The sequence below is a fragment of the Paramormyrops kingsleyae genome, chromosome 5 (assembly GCF_048594095.1).
Source record: "Paramormyrops kingsleyae isolate MSU_618 chromosome 5, PKINGS_0.4, whole genome shotgun sequence".
In the NCBI taxonomy this organism is placed as follows: domain Eukaryota; kingdom Metazoa; phylum Chordata; class Actinopteri; order Osteoglossiformes; family Mormyridae; genus Paramormyrops; species Paramormyrops kingsleyae.
The window spans coordinates 9,227,821-9,242,375 of NC_132801.1; the positions used below are offsets into that span (position 1 = coordinate 9,227,821).

Here is a 14,555-nt window from a genome sequence, read left to right on the forward strand (position 1 = left end):
TTGAACACAATTATGCTGTAGTAGACAAAAAGAAAGTGAAAAAATAGACCTTAACCACTTCACGAGGTCAGAATGCTACCTACCGCTGGACACACACACACACGTTTGTATTCCAGTCTTTGTGGGGACTCTCCATTCATTTCTATGGGAAAAACCTTAATCCCAGCAGTGACAACCTTAACCCCTACCCAACCCCAACCTTAACCATAAGTAACCAAACAAAATTCCAGACTTTTAGCTATTTTAGTTTTTTATTTACATCCACAAGTTTTTTTATAAAATTGAGGTTTAAATTGTGGGACCTGAAAAATGTCCCCACAAGCTAAAAAGTAACAGGTTTTAACACAATGTGGTAAATACAAACCCACACACCCATATCAGATATCAATATCTGTGTGGGGACCACCTATTAATTTCTATGGGCAAAACCGTAATCCCAACTTTTTTCAATTTTTTTTTATTATTGCATTCACAGATTTTTATGAAATTGAGCTTTCCCTTGTGGGGATCGAAAAAATGTCCCCACAAGATCAAAATAAGTTCTTAGCACAACCTTATCCAAGTTTGGTTGAAAGATAGTTAATCGTCTTAATTTTACCAAAAAAGATTCAGAAAACACACTTAAATGTACAAATACTGAACTTTTCCGCATTCAACGACCATAACGTCCTATTTGCCAGACTTGCATATACATTTCGGCTGCATTTTATTATTATTCTACAAGCAAGTGCTTTATAGCTTTGCCTTCTCTTTTGACACAAAGCTTTCAATGAACTGTTCTCCCCCTGATGATACCAAAGAAATGCACAAACTAGCTTTGCGGAAGTGACGTCTGACACAGCGCAGGCCTCGCGGCTCAGGAAGTCAGTTTGTCTATTTCCGGTTATGACGCCGCAAAATGGCGGAGCGTGCGTTTAGCTAACACGTTAGCGCGGCGCCCAAAACACAGAGCAAACATTGTCTTGTATTTTTATTGAAAAGGAAAAGGAGGAGGAACTTTCTGGAATAGAGGGCTGTGCACCCTCTAATTATTGTATAGAGAAAGGTGCGTAGCTAGCTAATATTCGGCATATTTTACCTATTGGCCCGTATTGATTATTCAGCAAAGAACGCATTGGATCTTTTTTACTTAAATATTCAGTGCGCAGTTAAGCATTGTTGCATGGTTAGCAGGACGGAAATCCTGTTAATTCGTTTTTTATTTCATGTAGATGCGAATTGTGATAACCCCAACCCTTCAGACAGTAGTTTGATTGGGTCTTATGCTAGCAACCCAATCGCGACAGTTGGTTCTGCATGTGGTACCTTTTCGGGCAGCTGTATTTTTGAGTCGCTTTCAGTTGTCTATATCTAGTTTGTCCCTTGTTTTTTTCAGGGCGAAAGAAAGCGTGGAACCATGGGGAGACGCTCAACTTCCTCCACCAAGAGTGGGAAGTTCATGAATCCCACCGACCAAGCCAGTAAGTAACGTATTAGTGTTATGTCTGTGTAGACAAAGCTGCTGTGTTAGGTATGATGGATGTAATAGACTAGATCTCTATGATCAACTCAGATATAACCCCGTTTGGTACATATATTGCTACGATTGTTTTGGCATGGGTTGTCAGCTACTCTGGGCCAATCTAACTTCTTTGCTGTCTTTCCCAGGGAAGGAGGCTCGAAAGCGGGAACTTAAAAAGGTAACGCCATTTTTGAAAGTCAGAGATTACTTTTGAATGGAAGGTTTTGCACAGAAGATGTCATCTACTTCTTTATTGTATGAAATTAAGTCTTGCACATTGGCCTCCCATCTCAGAATAAGAAGCAGCGCATGATGGTGAGGGCGGCTGTGTTAAAGATGAAGGACCCCAGGCAGATCATCCGAGACATGGAGAAGCTGGATGAGATGGGTAAGACCATCCAGTGCATCATTATTGGATGTGTGGTCCACAGAATCAATACAGAAAACTCTGAGAACTTCATGGTTAGTAGCAGCAAAAAAAAAACGTTGAATTTGGTGGTTTAACTGTGACTGCAACTGAAGTCAGTCCACACCCGTTTATGTGGATTCCTCCTTGGTCCTGCCAGAGTTTAACCCAGTGCAGATGCCCCAGCTGAACGAGAAGGTGCTCAGGGACAAGAGGAAGAAACTGCGGGAGACATTCGAGCGCATCGTCCGCCTGTACGAGAGGGAGAATCCCGAGACCTACAAGGAGCTGCGTAAGCTGGAGATTGAGTACGAGACCAAGCGGGGACAGCTGTCGCTCTACTTCGACTCCGTCAAGGTGTGTGTGTCTGTGGATTAAAAGAGGCTTGTGATTTAAACTACCCTACATACCTCCCACTCTTATTTATTATTGTGATGGTTTTACACACTTTCTCAAGCATGCAGTGTTCAAGTTCAGCTGTACACATCCTCATTGGTTGCCTGCTGTGCTGGTTTAGCTTCAGATGCTCTCCTTATGTTCCGTTCAGCTTGATAAGGTAGCTTGTAACAATGTAATTAGTAGCAAAAAGAAGTGCAGTCCAGGTGGTCAACATCTCCGCTGCATTCTTGCCCCTGAGTGTGTTAATCTGTCCTTCGCCGTGTTGATGGGCCTGTTTGATGCTTGACTTTTTTAACAGAATGCGGAACTGGTGGAGGTGGACAGCATCCCCTTGCCAGAAATGCCGCACGCTCCCTCCAGCATCCTGATCCAGGATATCCCCCTTCCCGGGGCACAGCCCCCATCCATCCTGAAGAAGGGCTCCTCGTTTGGGTCTGTACTCAGCCGCCATCCTCCAGCCCTCTCGCTGTTTCCTATTGTGCACGGTTTCCCAATCCGATCCTCAGGGAGCCGCAGACGGTCCATGTTTTTGCTCGGTAGCTGGGGGGGGAGTGAAAACGTGGACCGTCTGGGGGTCCCTGCGGACCTGATTGGGAAACACTGCATATCATCGTCCTCACAGTTAGCATTTGTGTTCTGTTCTATCTCCCCTCCTCAGTAAGGGACCGTATGTGTCTACATCTGCCCCCACGGTGGCCTCGCTGGCAGGGGTCCCCCGACTCCCCCCAGGCAGGAAACCCCCAGGCCCACCCCCTGGGCCGCCTCCCCCCCAGGTGCTCCTGTTGTACTCTCGCAGAAGGCAGCACTTCAGGAGGGATGTGGAGTACGGTGCAGACACAGGTGCGCCTCTCTCCTTTTTCTCTGACCTTCTTTCCTGTTCTGCAGTGCGGTAAAGCCGTTCACCTGCAGCTGGGAACCCAATATCTTATCGTGGTGAACGGAGATGTACTCACTGCTCTTTCTGGGCAGCCCTTTCTGCCTGTTGATCATGTCACTGTCCTGCAGGCTGAGTGGGTTTTGAGACTCTGTCGTCCCTGAAAGAGGAGATTAATGGTTATTTTTTCCATTTAATGCAAACTGTTGTAAAGCACATCAGTCCAGGGACATCGGGAAAATCTGAAGAGAGCGTTGGCCCTTCAGTGCAGTGTTTTCTAATCCGGTCCTTGGGGACCCCCAGACCAGTCTGGGAGGCAGGGAGCAAAAACTTGAACTGGCTTGAAATCCCTGAGGACTGGGGTAGGAAACACTGCTTCCGAGTCACAGGATGGACACGAGATCTGTGTCAATCCCTACCATGCTTTATCTACCAGATATAGCTGACCCCCTCTCGGACAGCGAGGGGGCGATGGATGCCTCACACATGGGGGGGAGGGACAGCGGGAGCGAGAGCGGCGGCGACGGGGACATCGGCGATGACAGCGACTCCGACGACGGCGGCGACGGGGACGACGGGGGCGAGGAGGAGAGGAGGCTCATGTCCCTGATGATGGGGGAGCGACTGGAGATGGAGAGGGAGCGTGGGGATGAGAGGGAGACGTCCTCCGAGAAGCCTACGGGTGAGACAGACAGCTTGTGTTTCCCTGCGCGATTGAGTCTCTCCGGCTGCGGCTCGGTTCGGTTTCTGATCTCGCTGCGTGACGCAGGACGCAGCGTGAGGTTCGCCGACATGCCGCCACCTGCTTCCAAAGACAGGAGGAGGAAGAAGACTGTGAAGAAGAGCAAAACCATCACCCCACTGCAGGCCATGATGCTTCGGATGGCGGGTAGGCGTCCACCCTGCACCCCCCCCCCACCATGCAGGCATCTGCACAACATCGCAGGTTCACAAACTTTTTTTTTTTTTTTATTACAAGGATTTGCTCTTTCTGTTTAGGTCAGTCCGTTCCCGATGAAGAGGAGGAAGACGAGGACGAAGATGACGAGGGATATACTGACCCGTCAGATGAATCGGATACCGACGAAAGGCCAGTGTCCGACAGCCAGTCTGTGGCCTCCGTCGGCACGCCTCAAGTCCCTCCGCCGTCCGCACCAGTCGGCGCGCAGCAGCCTGTCCCCCACATGCAGGGTCCACCTATCACAGGTCCTCCTCCACTGGGTCCACCACCTGTTCCACCAATGAGACCACCTGGCCCACCCACAGGCCTGCCCCCAGGACCCCCTCCAGGTGAGTGATTGGATGGTACGGATGTCAGTCAAGTAGATCAGTTGTCTTGATAATATCATGCTAGCATGTAATTTAAAGCTGTGATCTCTGGTATTTGCCCAGAGGCTCTAACACTTAGTCCATTTAGCGATGTGACATATTTAATCTTCTCCCCCCTCCTTAGGTGCCCCACCTTTCCTGAGGCCACCAGGAATGCCGGGTACAATCAGGGGGCCCATGCCTCGAGTGCTACCCCCCGGACCCCCACCAGGCCGGCCACCCGGCCCCCCACCTGGTCCCCCTCCCGGCTTACCTCCTGGCCCCCCACCCAGAGGACCGCCTCCCCGACTGCCTCCCCCAGCCCCCCCAGGTAAGTTTCTCAGTCTGTCCCTCGTCCCTAACCATACATTCATCGTTGGCTGTCAGTAGCTGGAAAAATGGTGCATTCCCCTTTGCTTAGCCTTAATGTTTTGCCCCCCCCAGGAATTCCTCCCCCGCCACCCCGGACGGGTCCCCCGAGACCCATGGCCCCTCCCCTCTCACTCTTCCCTCCACCACTCAACCCGAACGTGCTGAGTGCCCCCCCCAGCATCGTCCACCGGCAGAAACCCACCGGGAACCCCGAGAGCTCCCTGGCCACCCCCAGCAATCCCTCTATGCCCCCGCCCCCCTCTATGCCCCTCACCCTCCGCCCGGGGGTAATGCAGTTGCCCCCTCCTCCGGGAACCGGTGCCCCACCCTCGGGCGCCAACCCGGCCGGTCACCATCACGCACCGACCATCGAGAAGCGGGCTAACATCACGTCACTGTCTGCCGCCGGGGGCCCTGCGGGCCTGGGCGGGGGGCCGGCCACAGGGGGCGCCACCATCTCGGCCAAGCCGCAGATCATCAACCCCAAGGCAGAGGTTACGCGCTTCGTGCCCACGGCGCTGAGGGTGCGACGTGAGAGGGGCGGGGCCATGGGCGTGGACAAAGGCGGCAGGAAGTCCGGGGAGGACGGGCTGAGCGGCCAAAAGCAGCAGCAGCTCCTGGGGGTGTCCACAGGCTCCGGGAACCCCGGGCAGGTGGGCTCTCTGGCTGGGGCCGGGTCGGTGTCTCAGGCCAGTATGCAGACCAAGGACCAGGTGTACGAGGCCTTCATGAGGGAGATGGAGGGCCTTCTCTGAGCCACACGGACACCTCAGCCGTGAGGGGGACGTGCATGACAGGGACAGCATGAGAGTGGAAGGGGGGGGTCTTTCTGAGAAACTCACTCCCTGAAGGACTTGGCGACCTGCAGGCCGTAGATCTCCTATGTTTAATCTTAGTTCATTTCGCTTTCCCCGTATAGACCCCCGGTTTGAATGGGGGTCACCTCATCTACAGGATAGCGGCATCAACACACAGGAATGCTAATTTGCAGAACTGAGCTACTTGTTCCTTGAAGGGGCACCCAGTGGTAATACTGGAGGTTTGGGAGTGAGAGTTGTGGCCTGGGGGGGGGGGGGGGGGGTTGTTTTTATATGTTTATCTTCACATAGTAATGTGGCAGTAAATATGATTGGTTATAGGACAGGAAGGGGTTGTAAGTCAGCTGTGTTAATAGAAAAATTACATTCAAAAGGCTTACAGAAACATTGCTGTGTTGAAATATCAAATGAGAAATAAACACTTTAAATGCGGCCTGGTGTCATTTCAAGGTTCAGTTGTTGGTGATATGGGCTACATGTCAAGATCATTACGATAATGCTTTTTTTCCCATTAAGCACGTAAATTGAATAGTAGGTCTTACGCAGTCCACGTTATATAATAAGACTCAACTGTGTGCCGACAGTACATGGGTTTATGGATGGTGGCCGCTGGACAACATGGACTTTAAGGCTAGTTCAGCCTTGCCGACGCCCCTACGTAACTGGTCAAGGTTCGCGATAATATTCTAAATACGAATGACGTATTGTCCGGAAGGTGCACATGGTTTTAAAACTAAATATAAATACACTAATAAGCATAAGTGCTTGCTAAATTGGTGCAATAACATTTCAATAAAATCTAATCAGCATTCACTGGGACCGTTCGGGCACCGACCAATAATACAATGCAGCTACAGTTCAAGAGTTCAAATATATCACGACTCAAAGTTCCCCTTCTAACACAAAAATTCCCCTTAAAACTAAAACCCCGCACGTAACCAACAAGACGAATTGTTGCTATCTGCACGCCAAAAAAAAGAATAAGGAATAAAGGAAAATACAGCGAGCTGTTTTTCTGTAGTCTTTATGCGCCCGTGTTTGTTGGCGCACATTCTCTTTTATTCGGCTTTCACGTGACCGCGCGTACACAGGTCGCTGCGCGCTCCCGACGCCGAGCGGAGTCCTGGGGGGTTTGGGGAGTCGGCGAGGAGTGGCCTCAAAGGCAGAGAAAGTAAAGTGTACGCCAGCAGCAAGATGGACTTTCTTATAGGGAACCCGTTTTCTACGCCGGTCGGCCAGCGAATCGGTAAATATTAAACTCTGATCTCGGTTAAAGCTTTCTCCGCCAATCGAAAGTAACCTAAAAGAAAATGATTTAGGAAATAATGGGAAAACGCAGCAAAGACGGATGCTTCATTTTTCATAATGAATACAATGTTACTTATTATTACTGTCAGATACTTATTTTCTGACCCTGATCGGACAGTAACACGGCGTTGTGTTTTAGGACACCCCCGATCTTCGTCTGATTTGTCCGCTTGTGTTTTTTTGGGGGTCTGAGTGTTTGAATTATGGGGAAGTTGGTCCGATCATACGCTGTCGTTTGGTGGGCGCCTTCATTTTACGGTCTACAGGCAAGAATAATAGTTTGCATATTTCGCAGAAACTGCATGCACGTCTAAAACGCACATCAAAGCCGGGAAAGGTTTTGCACTCTGTTAGGCGGTGCTCGTTCTCTCTGCAGTCGCGCTGGGGGCGGGCGTGATGCGGGCGTGATACTGACACCCGGCATAAACATGCCGAAGTTATGTGGCCCCCAGTGTAACTTCGACACGTGTTTGTTTTATCTGACTAGGGCTAAAGTAAAATGAATTTGATTGCCCGATAATCAGTTAAAGGGAATAGCGATAGGGATGTGCCCTTTGATTTTCCTGCTGACGAAATAGTTTCGGGAAGCTGTGTAGCTCTTAGTCACTTGTGCTTGGGATTTACCCGTATCCCCCTTTATTTTCAGCAAACGTATAAAATACCCACCACGTCTACAATCGCTAAATTGCGCTAAATTTCTCTACCCGCGTCTACAGTCGCAAAACGGCCCCTTTTTCTGTCCCCTGCGGACCGAGTGTGTGTATCAAAGCAGCTGACGGTCACATGAAGCGGAGGGAGAGGGTGAGATCCAGCCAAGGAGGGGTGGAGGCAGCAGTAACGCAGGATCTGCTACAACAAACGGCAAGAAAAGCGGAATAGATGTGACTTTTAAACAGGAAGTGAAGTTACAAATCTAGCAGTGCATAACCATTCTCATTTCCAGTGCATGTAAAAATAAACTTTAATAAGTTATTCTCCCTACATATCCCATTACGTCAGTCTTTAGTTTTATTTAGCTTCGTATATACTTTTAGAGGTGCCAGTTTGTCTTGCAGCCATAAAATATAGTACTAAAAAGGGTAGATATGTCTTAAGTCACAGTTGTATGGTAGAGTTGTAGTTCTTTTATTTTTTCCACCACGACGCTGATCTATTACATCCTAGTCGATTTTTAAAAGTCATCCATCCATGATCCATAATAGCTATCAGCACGAGACAGGGGACACCCTGGATAGGATGTCGGTCTGAACAATGGCACTTCTGGGGACTTCTGAACAATGTGGAAAAACATGCAAGACCCTCAGAGACAAGCAGTTTATGTGAGTCTGAAACAGAGGCGATGTTTAGCCTGAAACCTTGTGTTCTTGTTGCTAGAGCGGGCCACGAGCTCCTCTCTCCCGACGGAAGACTGGGCCCTCAACATGGAGATCTGTGACATCGTCAATGAAACGGACGAGGGGTAGGCAGTCGCTGGCCGAGGATGACGCGGGATTTGCTGTCGGGCTTCTGAACGGTTTCCGTTAAAGTGCTTTTGACGTCACCGCCGTGATGCACACAGGCCGTCTTATGTTTGTGTCGTAAGCTATCAGTTTTGTCGTTATTTTTGGTGCTGCTGCCAACCTTTGTCTTCATAATTTGCATTTCAGGCCAAAAGAGGCAGTGAGAGCAATAAAAAAGAGGATTGTGGGTAATAAGAACTTCAGAGAAGTCATGTTTGCGCTAACAGTGAGTGTCTGTTCCGTCCATGTCCTTATGCCGCCCTGTCCTCTTCCTCCATGACATGTCTAAGTGAGAATATCTTCTGGCCTGGTTGTGCCCCTCTAGGTTCTGGAGACTTGTGTGAAGAACTGTGGACACCGTTTCCACGTGTTGGTGTCAAACAGGGAGTTTGTGGAAGGAGTTCTGGTCCAGGCCATCCTGCCTAAGAACAACCCGCCAATGATCCTTCACGACCGTGTGTTGAGCCTCATACAGGTGTGTCGTGTTGTGTCTGTCTGTGAGTGTCTTTGCTTCTCAGAGTGTGCGTGGGAAAACTGGGTGGAAGAAAGCGGCCATTTTGTTGGATAGATGAGCTAAGCAACATACACAAGATCCAGAACGCGGGCTGGACCAAACTGAAACTGGACGTCCAGGCTGTTGCTCTTTTTGCTCCAAGCAAAACTTTTGCCTTGCGTCCTTGGAGCCTGATTGCAGCTGAGTTGAGCGGCTGGGCCCCCAGCTGCGGCCCTCCCCAATACTCCCGCACCCGCCCCACGTCTCCTGGTATGCGTGCAGTTCTGTCTTACTGAGCAGTGTGATTCACTAGGCTGCCTGGCCCAAAACACCTTCAGGATATTTAGCATACAAATCAAGATGGCGTCATTTTTGTAGTTTTTCCCGAAATGTACGCAGGGTAACAGTCAGGCAGAATTCATGCAGAAAGTCAGCAATTAAATAGTTTTATTTTTTTATTAAAAAGTTCTCCTGCCAGTCTATTAGCCCTGTGTGTCTGAGTAGTGTTGGCCAATCAGAGTTGGGAAAACCATCGACATAACTGGGCTTGTCTTCCATACTGCCCCTGCCCCCCCCCCCCCCAGGCCTGGGCAGATGCCTTCCGGAGCTCCCCGTCCCTGATGGGCGTGGTCTCTGTGTATGAGGACCTAAAGAGGAGGGGGCTGGAGTTCCCCATGACCGACCTGGACGCCCTGTCCCCCATCCACACTCCACACAGGGTGCGTACATGCGGAGACTGTAACACACTGACATCACAATGTCGTCCCCTAGGAAACCACTGTCACCAAACTTTCTTTCTGCAGAGTGTGCCAGAGAATGAGTCATCCACCACGCCCCCATCTGGATCCTCTGACACGAGGCCACCCCAGAATCCCCCACTCGCACAGAACACCGGACCAAGCATCACCACGCCTGAACAGGAAACGGTAACACCATGAAGGGGAAGCACCCTGCTTCAGGAGAAGCTTCGTTGTTTTCTGCGTCCGTAACATATGGAAGAAGGTACCGGACGTTATAGCTTCTTACTCGCACAGGTGAGGAAGCTCAGAGCCGACCTGGAAGTGGTTCGGGGCAACCAGAAGGTGATGTCAGAGATGCTGAGCCAGCTGACCCCCAGCAGCGCACAGCAGTCAGACGTGGAGCTGCTGCAGGTTCGAGCCGGTCTCTCTGCTGCTGGACACCTCCTGGCCGGATGCTGGCCCTGTGTGACTCTCTGCTGCCCCCTGTGTGTCAGTAGCAGCTGTACACAGTGTGCAGAGACATGCAGAGCAGGGTGCTGGAGTTGATCCCCAGGCTAGCGGACGAAGGTCTGATAGGGGAGCTGTTGGCTGTCAACGATGACCTGAACAACACCTTCCTGAGCTACCACAGGTCTGGGGTCGCAAACCGCAATTCTGTTCGGGCTCCATGCACATGGCTGGCTGGGAGTTCACACCAAGTACACTTCTGCACTGTGTCCCTTGGATTGTTCCAGAAACCAGCCTTATTCCCTGTTTGTACCTAGGTTCGAGAGGCTTAGCAGTTCCCCACATGCTGCAGAGCGGGTAAGATTGGCATGAAATGATTGTTTTTGTACCTGGTCAAAATAGCTGCGGTATTGATAGTCTTTTTTTTTTTTCCTTCCCCCGCTCCAAAGCGATCTGACACAGTCTCCACAGACCTGATTGACCTCAGTCTTGCTCCTCCCACCTCTCTTGCCAATCAGCCCAGCAGCCAATCGGACGCCACCGCTTCACCCAAACAGACGGCCACACGCAGTAAGTGCCACAGCGAGTCATTTTTCGGGGATGTTTGTCATTCTGTCAGGTGAATTTGTAAAAACCACCTTGTTACCCATTTAACACCTCCCCCCCCCCAACCCCACCCTCAGGCACAGAGGTGGAGGATGAGTTTGACATGTTTGCTCAGACCAGGAACAGCTCGCTGGCGGAGCAGAGGAAGTGGTAAGGGTACTCAAGACCCCCTAACTCCTCTGTAGCTTTTGCGAAATGGACTCCTGTCGCTTCCGCTGCGCTGGTGCTTGGCTGCTTCAGGTTTTCACATGCACTTTTTATCAGTATTTGAAATTTGAAATGGCTTCACACTCATGACTGAGGTAGTAGGCCTAAATAGCAGATCTAAAACTTCCCGGACTGATTGTGAAAATAAATATGCTGGATGGCAAACATCAGATTTCGTTTGTGTTCTTAAATACATATTTGCTACCTAATGGGATGTATTGGTCCTGTAATATCAGAACTGGTAATATTTATATACTTCTTAAAAATGTCTTCTTTCAGAATAACATGTTCAGAATTTGTTGTAAACAAGAATAACAATAGAATATTTATGACATTATGAAACCGAATTTTGCTGTTTGGCTGCCAGTTGTTTTTGAGCCTCGCCAGCTGTCTCTTTTTAATGCAAACTGAGCACGTCACTTTAGCAGGGATGCAGGGAGTCTTTTACAAACTGGGGTACTCCGTTAGCTGGCTAGATTGCGTAAACAGTTTTGACAGGTCAAGGCTTTCCTGTGGGAATTTGGCGAGCAGCTTAATCTTGTCATGCTGCCTTTTGCCAAAATGTTTACCAAAGTTACCCAACTAACAAGATTATCCCCTGCAGCTTTTTATTTTTTTTTTATTTTTTATTTTTTTAGCATGTCAAAACTGACTCAGCACTTCCGCATTGGGCCGCCTAATCCAGCTCAGAAAGCACGCTGGCATGTTTGTCCTGCAGTTTTTCTGAGCTGCACCTTTAATTTGTGGAGCTTTTGCCCTTGAGAAGAGGAAACCCAGAGCCTAAAACCCTGTAAAAACAGCTTTTCTACTGTATAGGCATTCTAAGGACATACGGTGAATCTCAATATGCACACTTAACTGTACTTGTGCTCCTGTGTACCGGTCTTATGTCTTCTTCCGTTGCTGAAGACCAGTTCCAATACTCAAGAACAGAAGTACATGAGGACGGTAGAAATCCCTGGATATTGGCTCCGCCCCCAAAAATATCAAGGATACATCAGTTGCATTCTTGCCGAACGAGGCCAATCCCATGATTCACTGCCGCACAAGTTCGTTCTTGGAAGGCGAGTTAGCAAGACCGGTCTTTCCAAGGCCACAAGTACGATCTTGGTATTGAGATTCACCCACAGTCATCAATGGCATGTCGTGCTAGGAGTTTAAGGCCTAGTCCTGTGTTTGCTGTTAAGTGTCCGGTACGAGGACCCTGGGGCTGTAGAGGGACTGGCCGGAGCCCTGGACAGCAGACTGCACGTCACAGGGGCGGTCAGTACACTCTCCCTTACATAACCATGCAATTTTTCCAGAAATGATTTAGAAATCCTCTGTGATCAAATACCAGTCTATTATTTTATTTCCAGTGTTTCCCACTTTGGATCAAAGTCTTTCTATGAAATGTAAACATGCAATATGACATCAATGTGTATGTTCTCTGTTCAGATGTTTAAGTCTGCCGTGTGAGTAAAAATCTGTGTGCATTTTACGCATGGTGTTTGTTAAAAATGCGTGTATCCTCGCATACTGGTTTCTGTGTGTGTACATGTGTGTTATCTTGCTGACCATGTGTCTGTACTTCAGTGCTTTAACACCTAAATAACTAAAAACAATCATGTCTGGGTGTCTAAAGGACGATGCAGATTGATTCTTTTCTTCCTTCTCCCATTCTGATTGGTAGATGAGGAAGGGAATTATGGGTCTTATGCGCTAAAGAGAATTTGCATGGAATTGTTTGCATGCCGTGCAATAATCCCTCTCATGCGAGAGTAACTTTTATATCTGAACTAAAGAGATGTGTTCTGCTGTCAGTGTGTAAAGGAATCTGTTATGGGATAGATTTCTGGTCTAATTGCTCAGGGAATGAATCACAGTGCAGGGCAGATATACCCTAAAGGTATGTAGAATTTTTCCATGCAATGGGTGCAATGCAGCAGAAATTAATACTTTATTGTTTTGCTCGGATTCCTGTCTCCTATCCTTCTCTGTTAATTGGAGTTGCGTTACAATGCCGGTTGTGAACCATGTTAACCCATAGAGACCCTCCCTCCCTCAGATCCCCACCCCCCAGACAGCGGTGATGGAAGACATTGAGAAGTGGCTCTCTGAGGATGTGGTAAGAGATGGCAGGTGCCCTCCCCACCTCCCCCTAAGTACTAGGCAGCAGGATCCACTTATTGCAGTATCCAGTAAACATTAACCAAACAGAAGTGTGTATGTTCATTTTGATGATGCAATACACCATTTTTATCAAGCGGGCAGTTTTTTTCCAGCTAGTTTCTGTCATCTGCATTTCCATTAGGCAGAGAACTATAATCTGTTTGCATTCATGAGTTTTGCATCTAATTAAATATAGAAATTAGACGCATTGTGGTGATGCTGTGTCTGAATTATGGTTTATGTTCTTTTGCGATGCAGAAGGACGACACTGGAGAGACCGAGGGTGTCACGAGTGAGGGTGAGTCTTCATAAAAGCTATTGTCAACATGACGCACAACAAATGTCAACGTAATACCCATTGTGCAATATTTATATCTCAGTCCTCACTGTGGAATTCTGTACAATACTTTCCCTGATGTCTCTTGCACTGTATTGGTTTGGTTTTGTATTATTTATCGTAGCAGTCTATTAATGTGCAAATGTCTGCCTGTGTTATCTAGGGAAAAAAATATAATTTTTCTGAGAAGGGAAACCATTATGTTTGCCAGTGTATTGACAGTTTTCTCCTGTTCAGTTAAATCCATCCTGTGTGTGTTTTTTTTTTTTTTTAAAGAGTTTGACAAGTTCCTGGAAGATAGAGCAAAGGTGGCTGACCATCTCCCCACAGTTCGTAACACAACCCCAGCCCTGACTCGACCCCAATCACAGCCCTCCCGCTCCGACGAGACGGCACATGACCAGCTGTTCACACTCTGAGATGCCGACGGAGCCGCAGCCGTTGGTCTGCAGTTAAGGACGTGCAGAGTAGTGGACGCATGGAGTGAGTGTTGGACGAGTGTGCTGTAGAATATGCGATCGGGGTGACCGCGTACAGCATCACACCCGTTACAACAAGGAGGTAGACAGAGGCAGGACTGTTAAATTGATGGAGAAAATGTTGTAACTTACTCTGAAGTATTATGAAGTAGTTGCATGCTGTTGGAACATGCCTAGTGTGTTTATTATGTAAAAATGCAGCTAATCTTTTGGTTTTTGGTGATATTCTTGACACATGAAGAATCAGTTTAATTGGATGTGGATGCACTATTGTTAATGATAATTATGATTCTGGTGAATAACTGTGTTGTTTGGGAAAAATGTCTTTAATCAGGACTAACTGAATTTCTGTGGGGATGTTGCTTTTTCACAGGCATAAAACATGTTTAATCAAAAAAAATATATATATATAATAAATGGTATTGGTGTCTCCCACCTGAAGGTGGCGCTGCTGGAATATGGGGTACGTGAGTGATTACCATGTTCTGTTTGCTCTTTGTATGAATGTAGTGCCTCCAACAATGCTGCATCTCGTCTCCACTCCTGTTTGATTTTTTTTTTTTATGGACAGGGTAGCATCTGTAGCTCGAAGGGCATCCAATAGGGGGAG

At 48.3% G+C, this 14,555-nt stretch overlaps 2 protein-coding genes across 4 annotated transcripts; both read left to right on the forward strand.

Moving 5' to 3' along the window:
• Window positions 1–867: 867 nt before the first annotated feature.
• Window positions 868–6,110, forward strand: LOC111833524 (WW domain-binding protein 11). The gene is made up of 12 exons (XM_023791869.2): window positions 868–1,045; window positions 1,376–1,460; window positions 1,648–1,679; window positions 1,796–1,889; window positions 2,068–2,264; window positions 2,605–2,738; window positions 2,965–3,146; window positions 3,617–3,862; window positions 3,950–4,069; window positions 4,180–4,470; window positions 4,634–4,819; window positions 4,933–6,110. Exons 2-12 carry the CDS (start codon window positions 1,397–1,399, stop codon window positions 5,613–5,615), a joined length of 2,229 nt encoding a protein of 742 aa, XP_023647637.1. The 5' UTR covers window positions 868–1,045; window positions 1,376–1,396; the 3' UTR covers window positions 5,616–6,110.
• Window positions 6,111–6,649: 539 nt separating this feature from the next.
• On the forward strand, window positions 6,650–14,402 carry LOC111833522 (target of Myb1 membrane trafficking protein-like). 3 transcript variants are annotated; one of them, XR_002835778.2, is made up of 16 exons: window positions 6,650–6,924; window positions 8,361–8,445; window positions 8,633–8,711; window positions 8,811–8,960; window positions 9,563–9,697; window positions 9,782–9,904; window positions 10,013–10,129; window positions 10,216–10,349; window positions 10,483–10,522; window positions 10,615–10,735; window positions 10,849–10,921; window positions 12,166–12,241; window positions 12,416–12,432; window positions 13,026–13,085; window positions 13,388–13,427; window positions 13,743–13,841. XR_002835778.2 is itself a non-coding variant. In XM_023791867.2 (16 exons), exons 3-16 carry the CDS (start codon window positions 8,408–8,410, stop codon window positions 13,883–13,885), a joined length of 1,329 nt encoding a protein of 442 aa, XP_023647635.2. In that variant the 5' UTR covers window positions 6,652–6,924; window positions 7,703–7,847; window positions 8,361–8,407; the 3' UTR covers window positions 13,886–14,402. The 3 variants fall into 3 exon arrangements, 2 of the variants coding, with proteins under 2 accessions (XP_023647635.2, XP_023647634.2); XM_023791867.2 differs by lacking the exon at window positions 12,416–12,432 and adding an exon at window positions 7,703–7,847 and having other exon boundaries at window positions 6,652–6,924; window positions 13,743–14,402; XM_023791866.2 differs by lacking the exon at window positions 12,416–12,432 and having other exon boundaries at window positions 6,655–6,924; window positions 13,743–14,402.
• The last annotated feature ends 153 nt before the right edge of the window (window positions 14,403–14,555 follow it).